Here is a 17,008-nt window from a genome sequence, read left to right on the forward strand (position 1 = left end):
GGGTAGCGGCCGTGGCAGGGGCCGCCGCTGGCCGCTGTGCGGAACGCATTGAGGTACTCACTGTGGCTGGTGACGGTCTCGAGGGGCCGGAAGCTGTTGCTGGGCGGGGGGCTGGGGGGCGCCACGGCCGCCTCGGTGGGGCTGTTGGGCCCCGGCGGCTCGCCGCTGGCGTCGCGCTGCTGGTGGTGCGGGGGCGGCAGAGCCCAGCCGCCGGCCGAGCCGCCCCCGCCGCCTCCGGACCGGCCGGAGCCGGCGCCCGCCCCCTGGTACTTGTTGCACGCCTTCTTCACCATGTAGCAGCGCGGCATCTTGCTCGGCCGGCTGCCTGTGTCGCACACTCGACGGTTCGCTCCTGCCTCCTCTTCGTCAGTGCGGGAGTTCCGTCTAATCCTTCTCTCGAGGAGCCGCACGTCCGTTTCAGGGACTCCCGGTCGGAAATATCGCGGAATTCATACTCGGATACAGAAAATGATCAAAATACTCTTCTCTGCTCTCTACTCTTCCAATAAACTCTCTAAAATATTTTGTATCATCTAATATAAACGACTAAATATCAATATGCGTGTCGAAATATAATTAGCTTCTCTTCTAATTGTATTCAAATCTGAGACTTTAAATATTGCTTTCGTTGTCTTGAAGGTACATTAATTGTATCCCAGTAGTCGAAGAAACTGACCCTCCTTTCAAAATATTGCTTGAGGTTGTGTATATCGTTAGGCGTCAGACGTGACAGGAGAGAGAGATATCGACAGTTATTGTACACAGTTGGGAGTAAATACGACGTACAGACAAAGATACACAGTCAGAAGCGATAGCGTTCAGTTAACAGTAGCACTGAAATCGGAGTACCAGCAGCAGTGAGAGAAATCGGAAGAAAGTCAGAAGTGCTGCTCCTGAGAGAGAAAATAGAGAAAGCTTAAAGTGGGAGCGAACCGAAGAGCTGGCTCGGGCGGCGTCAAGACGGGAAGCGCATGGGACCTACCTTGTGTACACGAATGCAACAAGTTGCATCGCCGCCAACTTTGGAAAACCACCGCACACGCATACACTCCAGCAAATATCGCGCCGTCCAACGACTCCGCACCGGGGACCGAATACAGCACACGAGCTCACACTCCTACCGTCGGACGGCTCGGAGATTTCAAACCGTAAGTAGCGTAATACCAAATGTGGCGCAGAGACGTGAAGGAATCCCTTCGGAGAAAGCACATATCTTGGACAAATCTATATTGCGAGGTAAAACGAAACAGGTGGCTCGCCACACCGGATTTCTGCGCAACTCCGAGGTCGCCCGATTCTGGCTAGCGCTCGTCCCTTCCTCTTTAAAATGTCTCCCGCACTGTAGCGAACAATCGAATCGACGAAGCTCGAAGCACCGCCCTCATTTCACATAGCGTCTCTCATATTTCTTTCTCTTCTTCTTGCTGTTGTTCCTCGGTTCTACTGCGCACGAGAGTGGCAACATGAAACGTTCCCGTCGCGCCGCGAGACAGCTTTCAGGTTTCGTCGGTACCCGGCATCACATAGGTGGGAGAGCAGACGGAAACCGTTCACTGTAATGCAGCTGGAGCTTTTCCATCCGAAAGCGCCACACGACTCGGCGATCGGAGAGTACGGGGCGCGCTCAGCGGTCGAGGGAGTGGCTCGCGGACCGGCGGCTCGCAGGGGACGATGCTGACGGTGGCTGGCTTCTGATGTCGGGGGACCTGTGGCCGCCAAGGAACGGCCGTGGTCGAGGCTGGCCACCGACCGTCGCTGGTGCTGACACCTGTTAGCTGGCGCAACAATTGGTCTCGGCGGTGGCCGGCTGTGCCGCAGCACCAGCAGCAACAGCAGCAGCAGCAGCAGCAACAGCAGCAACAGCAGCGATGGCGAGTGGTGCGGCGGTAGAGGCGGCACACGCGCGCGCACACGAGAACAGGGAGAGAGAGAGTGTGTGCGTCAGTCAACGAGGGCAGGGACGGCTACATGGCGAGTTGCGTGTTCGCTTGGCGTCGGCGGCTCGGATTGACTGGTGCGGCTGGCGCGCGACATCCAGCTCGGCCGGCTCACATGTCGGCTCCGCGCGTGCCCCGGCCGGCGCGGCGCCCCTCTGCGCATGCGCCGCCGGCGCTACCCCCGCAGCGCGCTGGCGCCGCGGCGCTACACTCGCGCCCGCCGATCGATTCTCGCCGCCGTATCTGGCAACACCTGTTACCGCGCGCGCTGGCCGGCGAGCCTCGCCTATCGACCGACGACGACGCCGACGCCGCCGCCGCCATCCCCCCAGCGCTCCTCGTCCGCCCCTCCCCCTCTCACTCTTCTACAAACACACGGCGCAGTGTAAATCATACATGCAACTCACCCTACAGCCTGAGCCGCTCTGGCGACTGCACTCTCCTCACTGCAGCTGAAGTGATTATTCTCGCCAAGGCGGGTTCAATGTTAGTACACGTATCTGTACACATTTTTTAGAGTAAAAGTTTTGCGATGGCGGTATTTTATTCTGAAGCATCCAACTGTGATGACGTACCATTATGAATCCAAATATAAAAGCTGACTGTATAATGCAGATTCTGTGATTCGTCTCTACCTTACTGAAGGATAACAGACTGTACATCCTGTACTACTGCTTATGCCTTATTCAGACATTTTACTTTGTGGTCCGAATTCCATCACGTCACTTCTCAAGAGCGAAGTACACGCCACACATCACGTATGGTACGAGCCTTCACAATGATATCCGTCCATGCCACGACAATCGATATCTGCAGGTAGAGAGACGTTGAAGATACATTTATGCAAGTAGCAGCCCGCCAAACATTCTATCGCAGAAGAACCAAGATGAATCAAATCTTCAAGTATGTTTCTGGAATGCTGCTGGGTAACGTCTCCGACAATCGCCGATATTTCGAGAGTTAACGAAAGAGCGCAGTGCATGGGAAGTTCATCCCTCGATGGGCAGGACTAAGTCAGCCAAAAACCAAAAGATGGCAAATAAAGAAAGACTACATACTCTGCTAACATTTTTTAATTCATCTACAACCCATTTACTTGTGAGTTTGCTATCTAGAAACTGAAGCAGACTGTAGCTTGTTTTAGTGTGTATTAGTATTCCTCTGTAACTGTTTGAAACACATAATAATGTTCAGCTAATTCATTATTTCCTCAGATTAACTCCTCACTAACTAAATTTATTAACATTCTAATTATATGCTTACTACTAAGTGAGATATCGGCCCTTCCACAACTGCACTTACTTAAAAAACAGAGACCGTCAGCCGGCCGGGGTGGCCGAGCCGTTCTAGGCACTACAGTCCGGAACCGAGCGACCGCTACGGTTCGAATCCTGCCTCGGGCATGGATTGTGTGATGTTCTTGGGTTAGTTAGGTTTACGTAGTTCTAACTTCTAGGGGACTGATGACCTCAGAAGTTAAGTCCCATAGTGCTCTAAGCCATTTGAACCATTTGAACCAGAGACCGCCAGCATTAGAGCCTCTTTTTTTTATTTCTTCTCGTATCAGACACATTCAGATTCTATACACAATTATGAGCATATTACTTTTGCCCAAAACATGACCACTTGCAAAGAATTTTTGTTCCTTGATGAAGTTCGTCTTCTGTGCAGGAGGTCGGACACACTCCGATAGTACGGTCTTCTCCACCGTCTCACGGAATATCCTCTTGATCAGTGTAGCCCTATCTTGCAAAATTAAGCTGTGATCAGTCAACTTCATACCTCGGCATGTTCAGCTTCTTGCAAGTGGTCCATTTCTCACCATGGCCAAGCGGTAGTGTTTCTGAATCGCTAGTCCAGCCAGGAGAAAGGTAGGTCACAGCCCCAGTTTTCGCGGCCCAGCTTTCCCAGAAGTGGTTCCAGGTGCCATCGATGACCTTTGGAAACCACTTCTTCAATCATTGTGGACGCAGCTCGTGCCCATACAGAGCATTCGTTTTCTCCTGCTCCGCATAATTCCTTCCCTCATTAGTATCTATTACTCTTCGAATAGGAGATAGTGCTGTTCCTGCAAGGTGCTAAAGCCATTCGACTGGAATGATGTTATGATTCCGCGGGTGTCACTGAGAGCTACGTGCGTCTGTTTGGAATACGTTGTAGTATACCGAGCACGACATGCATACTCTGCCGCAGCGTAGCATATTGCCATTGCAGAGGTTCGAAGAGTTTCACACAGATTAACCCCTTTGTGATACAACCTCTTTCATTAGCAGAGTGTTTCTGAAGTAATGCAAATCCGGAGTAAAACACATACATAAACGCAAGGCCTCGATAAATTAACTTTACATTTCTATACGTACATTTGACTTTCTAAAATTGGAGCTGTGGCAGTCTGACGTCATATTCCAGTAGTTGCTAAATGCTTATCAACCACTGGATGAAAAGATGCTGCATAGACACATGAAACAGGATGGTACGTTCGACGGCCTCCAGGATCAAGTGTCCACAGAGCACTAAAGATGGCCCTATGGTGTTCTGTAAAGGATCAGGTGCACCGAACCAAGATTACAGACCTACAGAACTTGCACGAATACATTCGTAATGCATTTTTGACATATCACCGTGAAGTTGCTGTGGAGTACGTGGAGAGAAACTCGATACAGCCAGGACTTTGTCCGTACCATTCGAGAACCGCTGTGTCGACATTCTCCTCGTTGGGAAATCTCCGTCCTTTGATATGTTGTTTCAGCTTGTCTAACAAATGGAAATCCTGTTGTGCAAACTAAGGACTTTTCGATCAGCGTCACCCACGTCTGTGCGAAATTGGTAAAATTCTTTGATACCACGTCACTACGGTTGCTGCGACTTCGTATTTGATCCATACACAGACAGAATTTAACCCTGAATCTTTGTGTATTTCCGACGTTTTTCGCCCATGCAGAGTACTGTCTCGCATACTTCAGTGTTACAGTACGTTTCCAGTTGTCACACAGTGATGCACCTTTTGTCAGGGCGCAACAGAAAGGCGTCTCCAGGAAACCGGGAACATGTAATCTCTTTTCACAAAGCGCCACTCTTGTTACATAATAGTCTTGGCGTGGGTCGACATGCGTAACTTACTTTCCGAAGTATCTAGTTTTAGCGTTATTAAATTCTAAAGCAGTAACGGTAATTTATGGGTTCCTCGCACATTACCTGTATAGTTGAAGCGAAGTGAATACAACTGAATGACAAAAGGAAAACAAGTTCGCCTTACAGAGTATAATGTAAGAAAGCGTAATCCTACTCACCACCGTCGTTTACATTTCATATAAAACAAAACAAAAAAGGAATATAAACGGAGTTAATGATAACAGTGCAGGTGTAATCAGGAGAGATGTTACTGCTAAGGGTTACAAATCAATACGCTTTCTGCGCGAGAATAACAAAAAGCCACAAGAATATAGGTCAATATATAGCTTCCTTGTCATGCAACTTGGTTAAGGATAAACAAACCTTGGGCGAATGTGATGAATACAACTAGCTAAATAAATAAGTACTTGCTAACGGTCGAAACAAACACAGCCTCTTTCACAACACTATGCCAATATCTGGAAGTATAGCTCAAATCTATATGTTGTTGCATTTTACTGGATGACCTTACATGAGGAGTGTTCTACAACTGCAGATTTGCTTGGCCATAGTGCGATACTTACGGCACCGCATTCGCTACAAACCCACCTTATACAAATTGAAATCAAGTTTTACAGACCCTAAAAGGTCTCTAATTTCAAAAATTTGTCTAAATAACAAAATTAACTCCGTACATCTTCAGAATATGACCAATACTGTATGGAATACTACCTATGTAAGAATAAAAAAATTTGGACTTCGATACAGCATCATTAGTTTCATCACTCACCCGATTCACGACAGTTCAATAACGCAACACGCCTCTGCGTGTGTTCTCTTTCTGCATACGCCGTCTTTTGGTTAATATTTGGTGTAGGGATTACATTTCTGACTTGAAAATGTCGTATTGTTCCCCAGTCGAAATACCAAGAGGTATCGATGAAGGTTACCGGCGGCATTCTCGTAACTTGTTCGAACATTTTAAGAAATCTCGCCTGCTGTGCAGCATACAATTGCTAGCCATTCTGCTGCACACACAAATAAGTCCTTGAAGTAACGGTAAGTATATTGCAGAAACAACGAAACAAACATGTAAAATTTAAACAGACGCAGAATCCCAAAGATTGGAGATGTTTTACAGAAGCTCGAAATTCAGAGCGGACATCAATTTGAGATGCTTATAAAAGTAGCCACAACGAAACTTTGTCTCTAAACCTGGGAGAAAATCCAAAGAGATTCTAGTCGTATGTTAAGTATGTTAGCTTCAAGAAATAATCAATGCCTTCTCTGCGCGATAGCAATGGATATACTATCGAGGAAAGTGCTGCCAAAGGAGAGTTACTAAACACAGCTTTCCGAAATGCCTTCACAAAAGAAGACGAAGTAAATATTCCCGAATTCAAATCAAGAGCAACTGCCAACATGAGTAAAGTAAAAGTAAATATCCTCGGAGTAGTGAAGCAACTTAAATCACTTAATAAAAAGCAAGTCTTCTGGTCCATGCTGTATACCAATTAGATTCCTTTCAGAGTATACTGATGCAATAGCTCCATACTTAACAATCATATACAACCGTTCGCTCGACGAAAGATCCGTGCCCAAAGTCTGTAAAGTTGCACATGATCAATCAAGTAGTAGGAGTAATCCACCAAAATACAAGTCCATATAATTAACGTCGTTATGCAGCAGGATTTTGGAACTTGTATTGTGTTCGAACATTATGAATTACCTCGAAGAGAACGGTCTATTGACACGGTCAACATGGGTTTGGAAAACATCGTTCCTGTGAAACAGAACTAGCTCTTTATTCGCATGAAGTGTTCAGTGCTATTGACAAGGTATTTCAGGTGGATTCCGTATTTCTGGATTTCCGGAAGGCTTTTTACACTGTACCACACAAGCGACTCGTATTGAATTGAATGCTTATGGAATATCGTCTCAGTTATGTGACTGGATTTGTGATTTCCTGTCAGAGAGGTCACAGTTCGTACTAACTGACGTAGTCATCGAGTAAAACAGAAGTGACTTCTGGAGTTCCCCAAGGTAGTGTTATAGGCCTTTTGCTGTTCCTTACCTACATTAACTGTTTGGGAGACAATCTGAGCAGCAGTCTTAGGTTGTTTGCAGATGACGCTTTCGTTTATTGACTCATAAAACAAATTGCAAAAGGATTTAGAAAATATATCTGCACAGTGTAAAAATTGCAGTCGACATTAAATAACGAAGAGTGTGAGGTACTTCACATTAGTGCTAAAAGGAACCCGTTAAACTTCGGTTACACGATAAATCAGTCAAACCTAAAGGCCGTAAATTCAAATAAATACCTAGAAATTACGATTAAGAAGAACTTAAATTGGAAGAAGCACATAGAAAATATTGTGGGGAAGGCCAACCAAAGACTGCGTTTTATTGGCGGGTCGCTTAGTGATATGTAACAGATCTACTAAGGACACTGCCTACGCTACGTTTGTTCGTCCTCTTTTAGAATATCGCTACGCGGTGTGGGATCCTTACGAGATAGGATTGACGGAATACATCAAAAAAGCTCAAAGGAGGGCAGTACGCTTTGTATTATCGCGAAATAGGACAGAGAGTATCACTGGAATGATACAGGATTTGGGATGGACATCATTAAATCAAAGGCGTTCTTCGTTTGCGACGGACTTTTCTCACGAAATTCTAGTCACCAACTATCTCCTCCGAATGGGAAAATATTTTGTTGACACCGACCTACGTAGAAAGAAACGATCATCACGATAAAACAAGGGAAATGAGGGCTCGTACGTGAAGATATAGATGTTCGTTCTTTCCGCAAGCTACTCGAGATTGGAATAATAGAGAATTGTGAACCCTCTGCCAGGCACTTAAATATGATTTGCAGAGTTTTCGTGTATATGTAGATCTAGATCGTCCCTCTGCTTGTTGAAATCGCCTTTCATGGCATAGACCTATCTCCTTGCGAAAAATTTGAAAATGTTTGCAAAGTCTGGTATATGCTTTATTCGTGAATGATGAAGTCGCGGACTTTGTCCGCCCAACAGAGAATATTTAAATAGGGCGCGCCTGAAGCATTTGCTGGCAAGATATTGTAAGGGTTGAAGGAAGAACGCAGAATGCGGTCAGATGACGTGGTACTTCATAGAAGTAAGTGCACGAGCAAACTGAAATGACGTGAGATTGGCAGTTGACCGTTAGGTTATTTACAATCGAACCGTAGTCAGCTGAATGGAGGTTAGAGTTTTTTTCGGTTTATTTTGGTTTACTTTGAAGCCACATCACTTCCGGGCTCGGGACTTTCTTTGAGTTCTTCAGTAATATGCTTTCCCGCCTGCCGATAGGAGTCTACCATCAGTATAGCTTATTCGGATAACTCTCTTAACAGTTTTCCCCCGCGTAAATGAAGTAACTGATAATATATAGTAGCGGTTGCTTGAGCAGAGAGCTCATCTAACCATCCACTTAGTTTGACTACGGTATGGCAACTGTATTTCGAGCGTTCGTAGCTTGTGCTGCAGCTATTTGATAGAATTTATGAGATGAAGTAAGAAGCTAGTACGTTATTTTGCAAGGCGTTGGCAAACCCTTCTCTAACGACTCATACCAGTAGCATTTATTTTGTTCACCTACGACTAATATTAAACAAGATAAGCGCACTATTCAGCACCAAGCATACCCAGATGGCTTTCCATACTATTAACAGTCTCGTAACAAAAATGCATTCAGGGAAGACTAGAATCTCAGAATATACCAATCTGGGAATATACAAAATCACTTGTGACGATGGTAATAATTTCTGCACCGAGCAAACAACTAAATTTCAGTTGTTGTTGTGGTCTTCAGTCCTGAGACTGGTTTGATGCAGCTCTCCATGCTACTCTATCCTGTGCAAGCTTCTTCATCTCCTAGTACCTACTGCAACCTACATCCTTCTGAATCAGCTTGGTGTATTCATCTCTTGGTCTCCCTCTACGATTTTTACCCTCCACGCTGCCCTCCAATACTAAATTGGTGATCCCTTGATGCCTCAGAACATGTCCTACCAACCGATCCCTTCTTCTGGTCAAGTTGTGCCACAAACTTCTCTTCTCCCCAGTCCTATTCAATACTTCCTCATTAGTTATGCGACCTATCCATGTAATCTTCAGCATTCTTCTCTAGCACCACATTTCGAAAGCTTCTATTCTCTTCTTGTCCAAGCTATTTATCGTCCATGTTTCACTTCCATACATGGCTACACCCCATACAAATACTTTCAGAAAAGACTTCCTGACACTTAAATCTATACTCGATGTTAACAAATTTCTCTTCTTCAGAAACTCTTTCCTTGCCATTGCCAGTCTACATTTTATATCCTCTCTACTTCGACCATCATCAGTTATTTTGCTGCCCAAATAGCAAAACTCCTTTACTACCTTAAGTGTCTCATTTCCTAATCTAATTCCCTCAGCATCACCCGACTTAATTCGACTACATTCCATTATCCTCGTTTTGCTTTTCTTGATGTTCATCTTATATACTCCTCTCAAGACACTGTCCATTCCATTCAACTGCTCTTCCAAGTCCTTTGCTGTCATTGACAGAATTACAATGTCATCGGCGAACCTCAAAGTTTTTGTTTCTTCTCCATGAATTTTAATACCTACTCCGAATTTTTCTTTTGTTTCCTTTACTGCTTGCTCAATACACAGATTGAATAACATCGGTGAGAAGCTACAACCCTGTCTCACTCCCTTCCCAACCACTGCTTCCCTTTCATGTCCCTCGACTCTTATAACTGCCATCTGGTTTCTGTACCAATTGTAAATAGCCTTTCGCTCCCTGTATTTTACCCCTGCCACCTTTAGAATTTGAAAGAGAGTATTCCAATCAACATTGTCAAAAGCTTTCCCTAAGTCTACAAATGCTAGAAACGTAGGTTTGCCTTTCCTTAATCTTTTTTCTAAGATAAGTCGTAAGATCAGTATTGCCTCGCGTGTTCCAGTATTTCTACGGAATCCAAACTGATCTTCCCCGAGGTCGGCTTCTAGTAGTTTTTCCATTTGTCTGTAAAGAATTCGCGTTAGTATTTTGCAGCTGTGGCTTATTAAACTGATAGTTCGGTAATTTTCACATCTGTCAACACCTGCTTTTCAGTAGCGGATTCAAATAACACTCCAAAAACAGCAATAGTAATCACTCTAGCTTCTTTTCATTTCTATTTATTTGTAAAAACAAACACCGCACAGCCCAGACATTTGAAACTGCGTTACAAATACTACACAGAATGCCGAAAGGACGCGCTATGGACATACTTCAATTGGAGATGCTAAAGCGAGATGAGGTTCTCCTTAGAATCGGTGAGGAAAGGAATATATGGAAAACACTGACAAGAAGAAGGGGCAGGATGACTACAAAGAGTAAAAACGGTACAGAAAGACAGAGCAGAGATTGAAATGTATACAGAAAATGCTAGAAGACGTATGTAGCAATTGTACTCAGATGAAAATGTTGGTACAGGAGAGCATTTAATGGCGAGCAGCATCAAATCAGTCAGAAGACCGATGGTATAAAAGATGGAAATAAGATAAGAAAACGGGAGATGATCCACACGAAATCACAGACCTTAAATGTAACAATGTATTACACACGTTGATAATTACTGCAAATCACGGAATTAGTACGAATTAGACAAGGGCACTTTACTGTAGACGCAATATGGACATCTAATCAAACTAGACGCAAAAACAAATGTATAACCACAATTTATAATTAGTCGCAAGGACAGGCACCATACATTCAATAATCTCACCACTGTTGTATTCGCAGATTACTTGAGAATGGCAGTAAGCCCGAAAGAGCTGACATAAAGAATATTAAACTTAATGCAGCTGGTCTGGGAACTTTCCTTTTCAAAATATGGAAGTCGTTCGTAAGTATACAGAAAACTAGTTTTCTTCCACCCATTGCATGTAAGCAAACAGATCGTCTGAATTAAGCTCCTAGTCACACCCAATTTCACTGACTGTAGGCCAAGAAATGCTTCTTCTAATGAAGAATGGACATTGCAGGTGATATTGCTTCACAGATTACTTCAAATATGGTGGACTTAGGGATGGATCAGAAAATGAGCAGTTTGGTTGATTAGTATTCCCAGAGTGTACTTACTGACATGCAGTTAATTGTAGTGCTGTCACTCAAGGCGTTAAAGGTGTATGATTCACGCTCAAGACGGTGGCAGGATGCCTCCTAAGATGAAGTCGCTGCCAGTTATCTTTCCCAGCATTACGCACATCTACGTCTACACTCCGCAAACCACCATGCAGTGTGTACCGGAGGACATTTCTGTTGCCTCTGCCTCCCCCCCCCCCCTACCCCCTCCGCGTCGGAAGACTGTCGGTAAAACTCCCTATGAGCTTCCATCTTACTGAGCCCACTAATCTCGTAGTCCATTCGCCTGATGTATGTAGGAGGAAGTAAAATGATGCCCAAATCTTTGAGCAATTTACGCTCTCCGAGCTATATCATTAAACCTCTCCTCTTGTAGCATCTGCCACTGTAGTTAGTTGAGCATGCCCATAACGCTCTCCGGTCCCGTGTCGAGAGCCGCCACCTTCTTTGGGTGTTCTCTATCTCTTCTCTTAACTCAACCTGACAAGGGACCCAGACTCACGTTCAATACTCAACAAATAACCTTAAAAAAATTTGTGAGTGACTTCCTTCATGAAAGCATTACTTTTTTTTTAAGGTTCATTATCCTAATCAATCTAAAGCAGGCATCTTCTTCTCTCACAATTTATTTTATATTTACTTTAAGACGCTCCACATGATTACTCCTAGGCAGTGTACAACCACTGCTGTACATTTCCGGCCATTTGACGTTAACAGTGTAATCGAACGGCAGTGGACCGCCTTCTCTTGTTTACGTGCAATACGCTACAGTGACTAACGTCTATGTTCAACTGCATTACCTGTTCCAGCCGTCGATCCTCTGCATTTGGCTACAGTCTTTTGGCGTTGCAACCTTCCTATACACAACTGCATAGTCTGCGAATAGCCTCAAGGACCTTACAGCAGTATCCACTAGATCGCTAAAATACGAGTATATTTTAGACATTAATAGACCTTTCACTTGTCCCGGAGATATTCCTGAAAATTACCTATACACGTGTCGATTTTGTCCCTTTAAGAATGATTGTTGAGTTCTACCTGCAAGGAGGAGCTGGATAGAATTCAATACGGGCTTCTGCTTCGAATCTGAAGGCCTCTAAACCATTTGGACTCCAAACACAGTAAATATCCTTCATACTTTCCCTTTAAGTGTCAGCAATGTTTAAGATGAATAATGGGGAAATTTCTTTGAAAAGTGCATGGCCAGCTTCCCTCCCACTCCTGTCGTATCTCAGGCATGTGTATGTTCTATCCGTACATATCTAGGTGTTTAGATTGTAATGGGACGGTACAACATAACCTTCCATCTCACTGTAGTACTCCAGCTATGTATTTACATAACTGACATAACAACAGAACTAGCGACAGGCTCCGTTAAGAGTGAGGTCTTTTGAGATACAGGTACAGGAGCGAGGAGGTAACGACAGTGCAAAAGGCGTTTATTCGGATGTTTGTGTTCAGGTACTTCAACTCTTCCTACATTTCCTGTCAGTAGCGAGCGTCAGCCTAACATCGCATTCGAAATTAGTCACAAGGACAAGTAGAACAAAGCGTGCAAAAGTTAATCATATGAATTACTATAAAACTGAAGGAAAAAGACATTCATACGTCGCATTAGAACATCATGCTCAAATGCAGTATTATGAATTACTAGAACACAATCTACTGAAGTCAGACATATAAGCTACTAGAGCAGTGGTCGCAAACAACACAGATATCTGGGGTAATAAAACATGGCTTGTGAGCAGCACAGATACAGGTTACTAGAAACTGCCTACAGTGGGAAGGAATGCAAGGCATTAGAGTACGTAAACCTAGGTCGACATCTAGGTTACATTTACAATCCGCTGCTTTTGCTTTTCATAGACGCATTATTACAGTTTTCTAGGGCAGTGGCCCAAATTCAACAAATACTGCAGCACCTCCTGTTAGCATTTCATTCACAAGTTATTTATCACTCACTTATGTACAAAATCCAGCAAAGAAGTTATTTCCATAAACGTAAAGGATTCTCGAAGACAATAACACTGACGTAGAAATATTTAAACAAATATTCTGCTATAGGAACATAGACGGTTCAAAAAGGGCACGTTTTGTTCAACCGATACATTTTTCATCATAAAAAAATATTAAGAATAATATACATATCAACAGGCTAGTGCATCTGCTGTTTACTGTCACCTTGAAAGTCCCTGACGTAGAATACTGGTGTATGCTGTACGAAATATTAGACAGGAGCAACATACCCCACCACTTGACAACAGTAATTTAAGTAAAGCACAAGCATTTTAAGAAATTACCAGCCCTCTGTAGAAGAATGCTAAAAATATAACAACTTTAAGATTACGACAGAGCTAAAATTTATCTCTCATATTTCTTAATACCTACGTTATTGATATTCTGAGACAATGACAAAAGGCGTTTCCCACTCATAACTATAACGAACGAAATTAACTAACGACAAGCTTCTCTGCTGTGTGTCAAACTCTTGTTGGTATAGTGAGAAGACCCCATGAATAAATCAGTTATAAATTAAATACACTCCTGGAAATGGAAAAAAGAACACATTGACACCGGTGTGCCAGACCCACCATACTTGCTCCGGACACTGCGAGAGGGCTGTACAAGCAATGATCACTCGCACGGCACAGCGGACACACCACGAACCGCGGTGTTGGCCGTCGAATGGCGCTAGCTGCGCAGCATTCGTGCACCGCCTCCGTCAGTGTCAGCCAGTTTGCCGTGGCATACGGAGCTCCATCGCAGTCTTTAACACTGGTAGCATGCCGCGACAGCGTGGACGTGAACCGTATGTGCAGTTGACGGACTTTGAGCGAGGGCGTATAGAAGGCATGCGGGAGGCCGGGTGGACGTACCGCCGAATTGCTCAACACGTGGGGCGTGAGGTCTTCACAGTACATCGATGTTGTCGCCAGTGGTCGGCGGAAGGTGCACGTGCCCGTCGACCTGGGACCGGACCGCAGCGACGCACGGATGCACGCCAAGACCGTAGGATCCAACGCAGTGCCTTAGGAGATCGCACCGCCACTTCCCAGCAAATTAGGGACACTGTTGCTCCTGGGGTATCGGCGAGTACCATTCGCAACCGTCTCCATGAAGCTGGGCTACGGTCCCGCACACCGTTAGGCCGTCTTCCGCTCACGCCGATACATCGTGCAGCCCGCCTCCAGCGGTGTCGCGACAGGCGTGAATGGAGGGACGAATGGAGACGTGTCGTCTTCAGCGATGAGAGTCGCTTCTGCCTTGGTGCCAATGATGGTCGTATGCGTGTTTGGCGCCGTGCAGGTGAGCGCCACAATCAGGACTGCATACGACCGAGGCACACAGGGCCAACACCCGGCATCATGGTGTGGGGAGCGATCTCCTACACTGGCCGTACACCTCTGGTGATCGTCGAAGGGACACTGAATAGTGCACGGTACATCCAAACCGTCATCGAACCCATCGTTCTACCATTCCTAGACCGGCAAGGGAACTTGCTGTTCCAACAGGACAATGCACGTCCGCATGTATCCCGTGCCACCCAACGTGCTCTAGAAGGTGTAAGTCAACTACCCTGGCCAAGCAAGATCTCCGGATCTGTCCCCCATTGAGCATGTTTGGGACTGGATGAAGCGTCGTCTCACGCGGTCTGCACGTCCAGCACGAACGCTGATCCAACTGAGGCGCCAGGTGGCAATGGCATGGCAAGCCGTTCCACAGGACTACATTCAGCATCTCTACGATCGTCTCCATGGGAGAATAGCAGCCTGCATTGCTGCGAAATGTGGATATACACTGTACTAGTGCCGACATTGTGCATGCTCTGTTGCCTGTGTCTATGTGCCTGTGGTTCTGTCAGTGTGATCATGTGATGTATCTGACCCCAGGAATGTGTCAATAAAGTTTCCCCTTCCTGGGACAATGAATTCACGGTGTTCTTATTTCAATTTCCGGGAGTGTATAATTATAGAGGAAGAGCAAGAAGATTATTTGGCAGACCAATAAGTTCAGAAAGCAAGAAGTTACGTCCAGTCAGGGAATAGAACAAGAAGATCTAGCTCCAGTGGCAACAGACACAAGGAAAATACAGGTGTATCTCCTTCGAAAGAATCTGTTTTCAGTTTCTCCAACTTGTACATGGCTTTAGGTTTGCGTATAGACAAGGTGTGCACGAGAAGTATAGTATTTTCATTTAGTCTCTTCAAAATTTAGCATATATCTGCACCAATGTAACTAACAGATAACTGTTTTACACATCATTCCATTATTGAAAAGCCGAACAGAAGTTTATTTGTTGAATCGTACATCAGGCAAATTTCTCCCACTATTGGCGACACATTGCTGAAGACGTTCGCAGAAGATGTTCATTGTGGTTTCAAACAAGTCTTGGGAAGGAGCGTCTATCTATTCCCGAACTGCGCCTTTCAGCTCACCAAAAGGCACTTGTCGATCAGCCGCGAAAATACTTAGACGAAACAGAAAAAAAATTGGGGCGTGAAAGATCCCGTGACCTCGGAATATCGGAAGTCTTGCTTATTGACAAACCCATTCAGAAGACGATTTGCACCGATACACGCACATTTTTCTGAAATACTGTGCATCAACTGAGTCTGCTGACTCTACCTCCTGTCCATAACTGTTGAGCCACGTGCAGCTCATAAGGATGACAGTTTAAACCATGTTGCACAGTTATATGCACAGACATGCGAGGGATTTGTAATGTTCTGGCATGACAATGGGCAGATCGCTGTGAGCTTCGCTGCACATCTGTACTAACAAGTCGAATATTTTTTCGGGGTTCTGATTGTCTTTCAGGCCCCTCGTGCTTGACACTGAGCACAAAACCCGTCTCACGCCATTGTTTTAAGTCTTTGGATATTGTTATTCTGTCCGTTACGCGGGGAATGGCGGTCTCTTCCTCGACCCATGGCGTGTTGTACGGCCGCAACGCTTAGCGCACGACTGAACTCACGCACTATCTCAGTACCCACATTCGGAAGAATTACTGAATTATCAATTGCTCTGAAAAATAGACACTATTTTGATGATATGGCATCTCTTAAAACATATGAAAATTAGTGTATTCCTATGACATATGAAAACATAGTCATACTTTTACTATACTTTTTGTACACTTTTATATATGTGCTTTGCTACTCACACAACAACTTCACATGCACATGGATGTGATTAATTTACCATAAATTATTAACCTGTCTATCTGTGTTTACAATAATCACTTACAATATGTGTAGTTTCAGACATGTCATATCATTTTGCTTCTGTGAAGAAGATATTGACATCGGCTAAACATGTACTAAGGAAGCTTTTGTAATACACTTCCACACTTTACATAAATTTATGAGCAAGAGCAAATATTTATAACATTATTAATTTTTTATGCTTCTGAAGATGACCTTACGTTAGGCTTCGTCGATGAAGCAGAAAGATAGATCTACTCTACTAAGATTAAACATACGTGTCCTTGACCGTATTTTATGCGATAAAAATACAAGGAAAGCTACCATTTCTTTAACAGGAGCCTTATGCGATCTTATATAATATCAGAGGGTGCTTCAGGACAACTATTCCAAATGTGTGTGTGTGCTGATATTTAAGAAAGAGGTTTTACGGAAACAAGTAAACAGTCGGAAGGCCAGATACATATGCAGAGCCGTTCACGAGAGCACCAGTTCGCCGTATATAAATTATCTGTTGGAAGATAATTTCCAGAATTGATCACCAGTGTAAAAGGAAAAGGAGAGTATTGTGTTCACAGTACAGAGACAATAAGAGCCAAATATGTTAGT

General features: G+C 44.5%; 1 protein-coding gene across 2 annotated transcripts in view; it reads right to left on the bottom strand.

Annotated features, from left to right (window-relative positions):
• The window catches only part of LOC126343983 (zinc finger protein 628-like), a 427,045-nt gene that overhangs the window by 388,412 nt on the left and 21,625 nt on the right, over nucleotides 1-17,008 (bottom strand). Inside the window, exon 1 of one of the 2 annotated variants that reach the window (XM_050001985.1) lies at nucleotides 62-2,034. The exons of the other annotated variant lie outside the window; for it this stretch is intronic. Within the exon in view, the coding sequence (XP_049857942.1) occupies nucleotides 62-308 (247 nt within the window). The 5' untranslated portion in view covers nucleotides 309-2,034. Of the gene's footprint in view, nucleotides 1-61; nucleotides 2,035-17,008 lie in introns of those variants that run through there. 2 annotated transcript variants of the gene reach the window in all.

Source organism: Schistocerca gregaria, chromosome 1 (assembly GCF_023897955.1).
Source record: "Schistocerca gregaria isolate iqSchGreg1 chromosome 1, iqSchGreg1.2, whole genome shotgun sequence".
NCBI classification, from domain to species: Eukaryota; Metazoa; Arthropoda; class Insecta; order Orthoptera; family Acrididae; genus Schistocerca; species Schistocerca gregaria.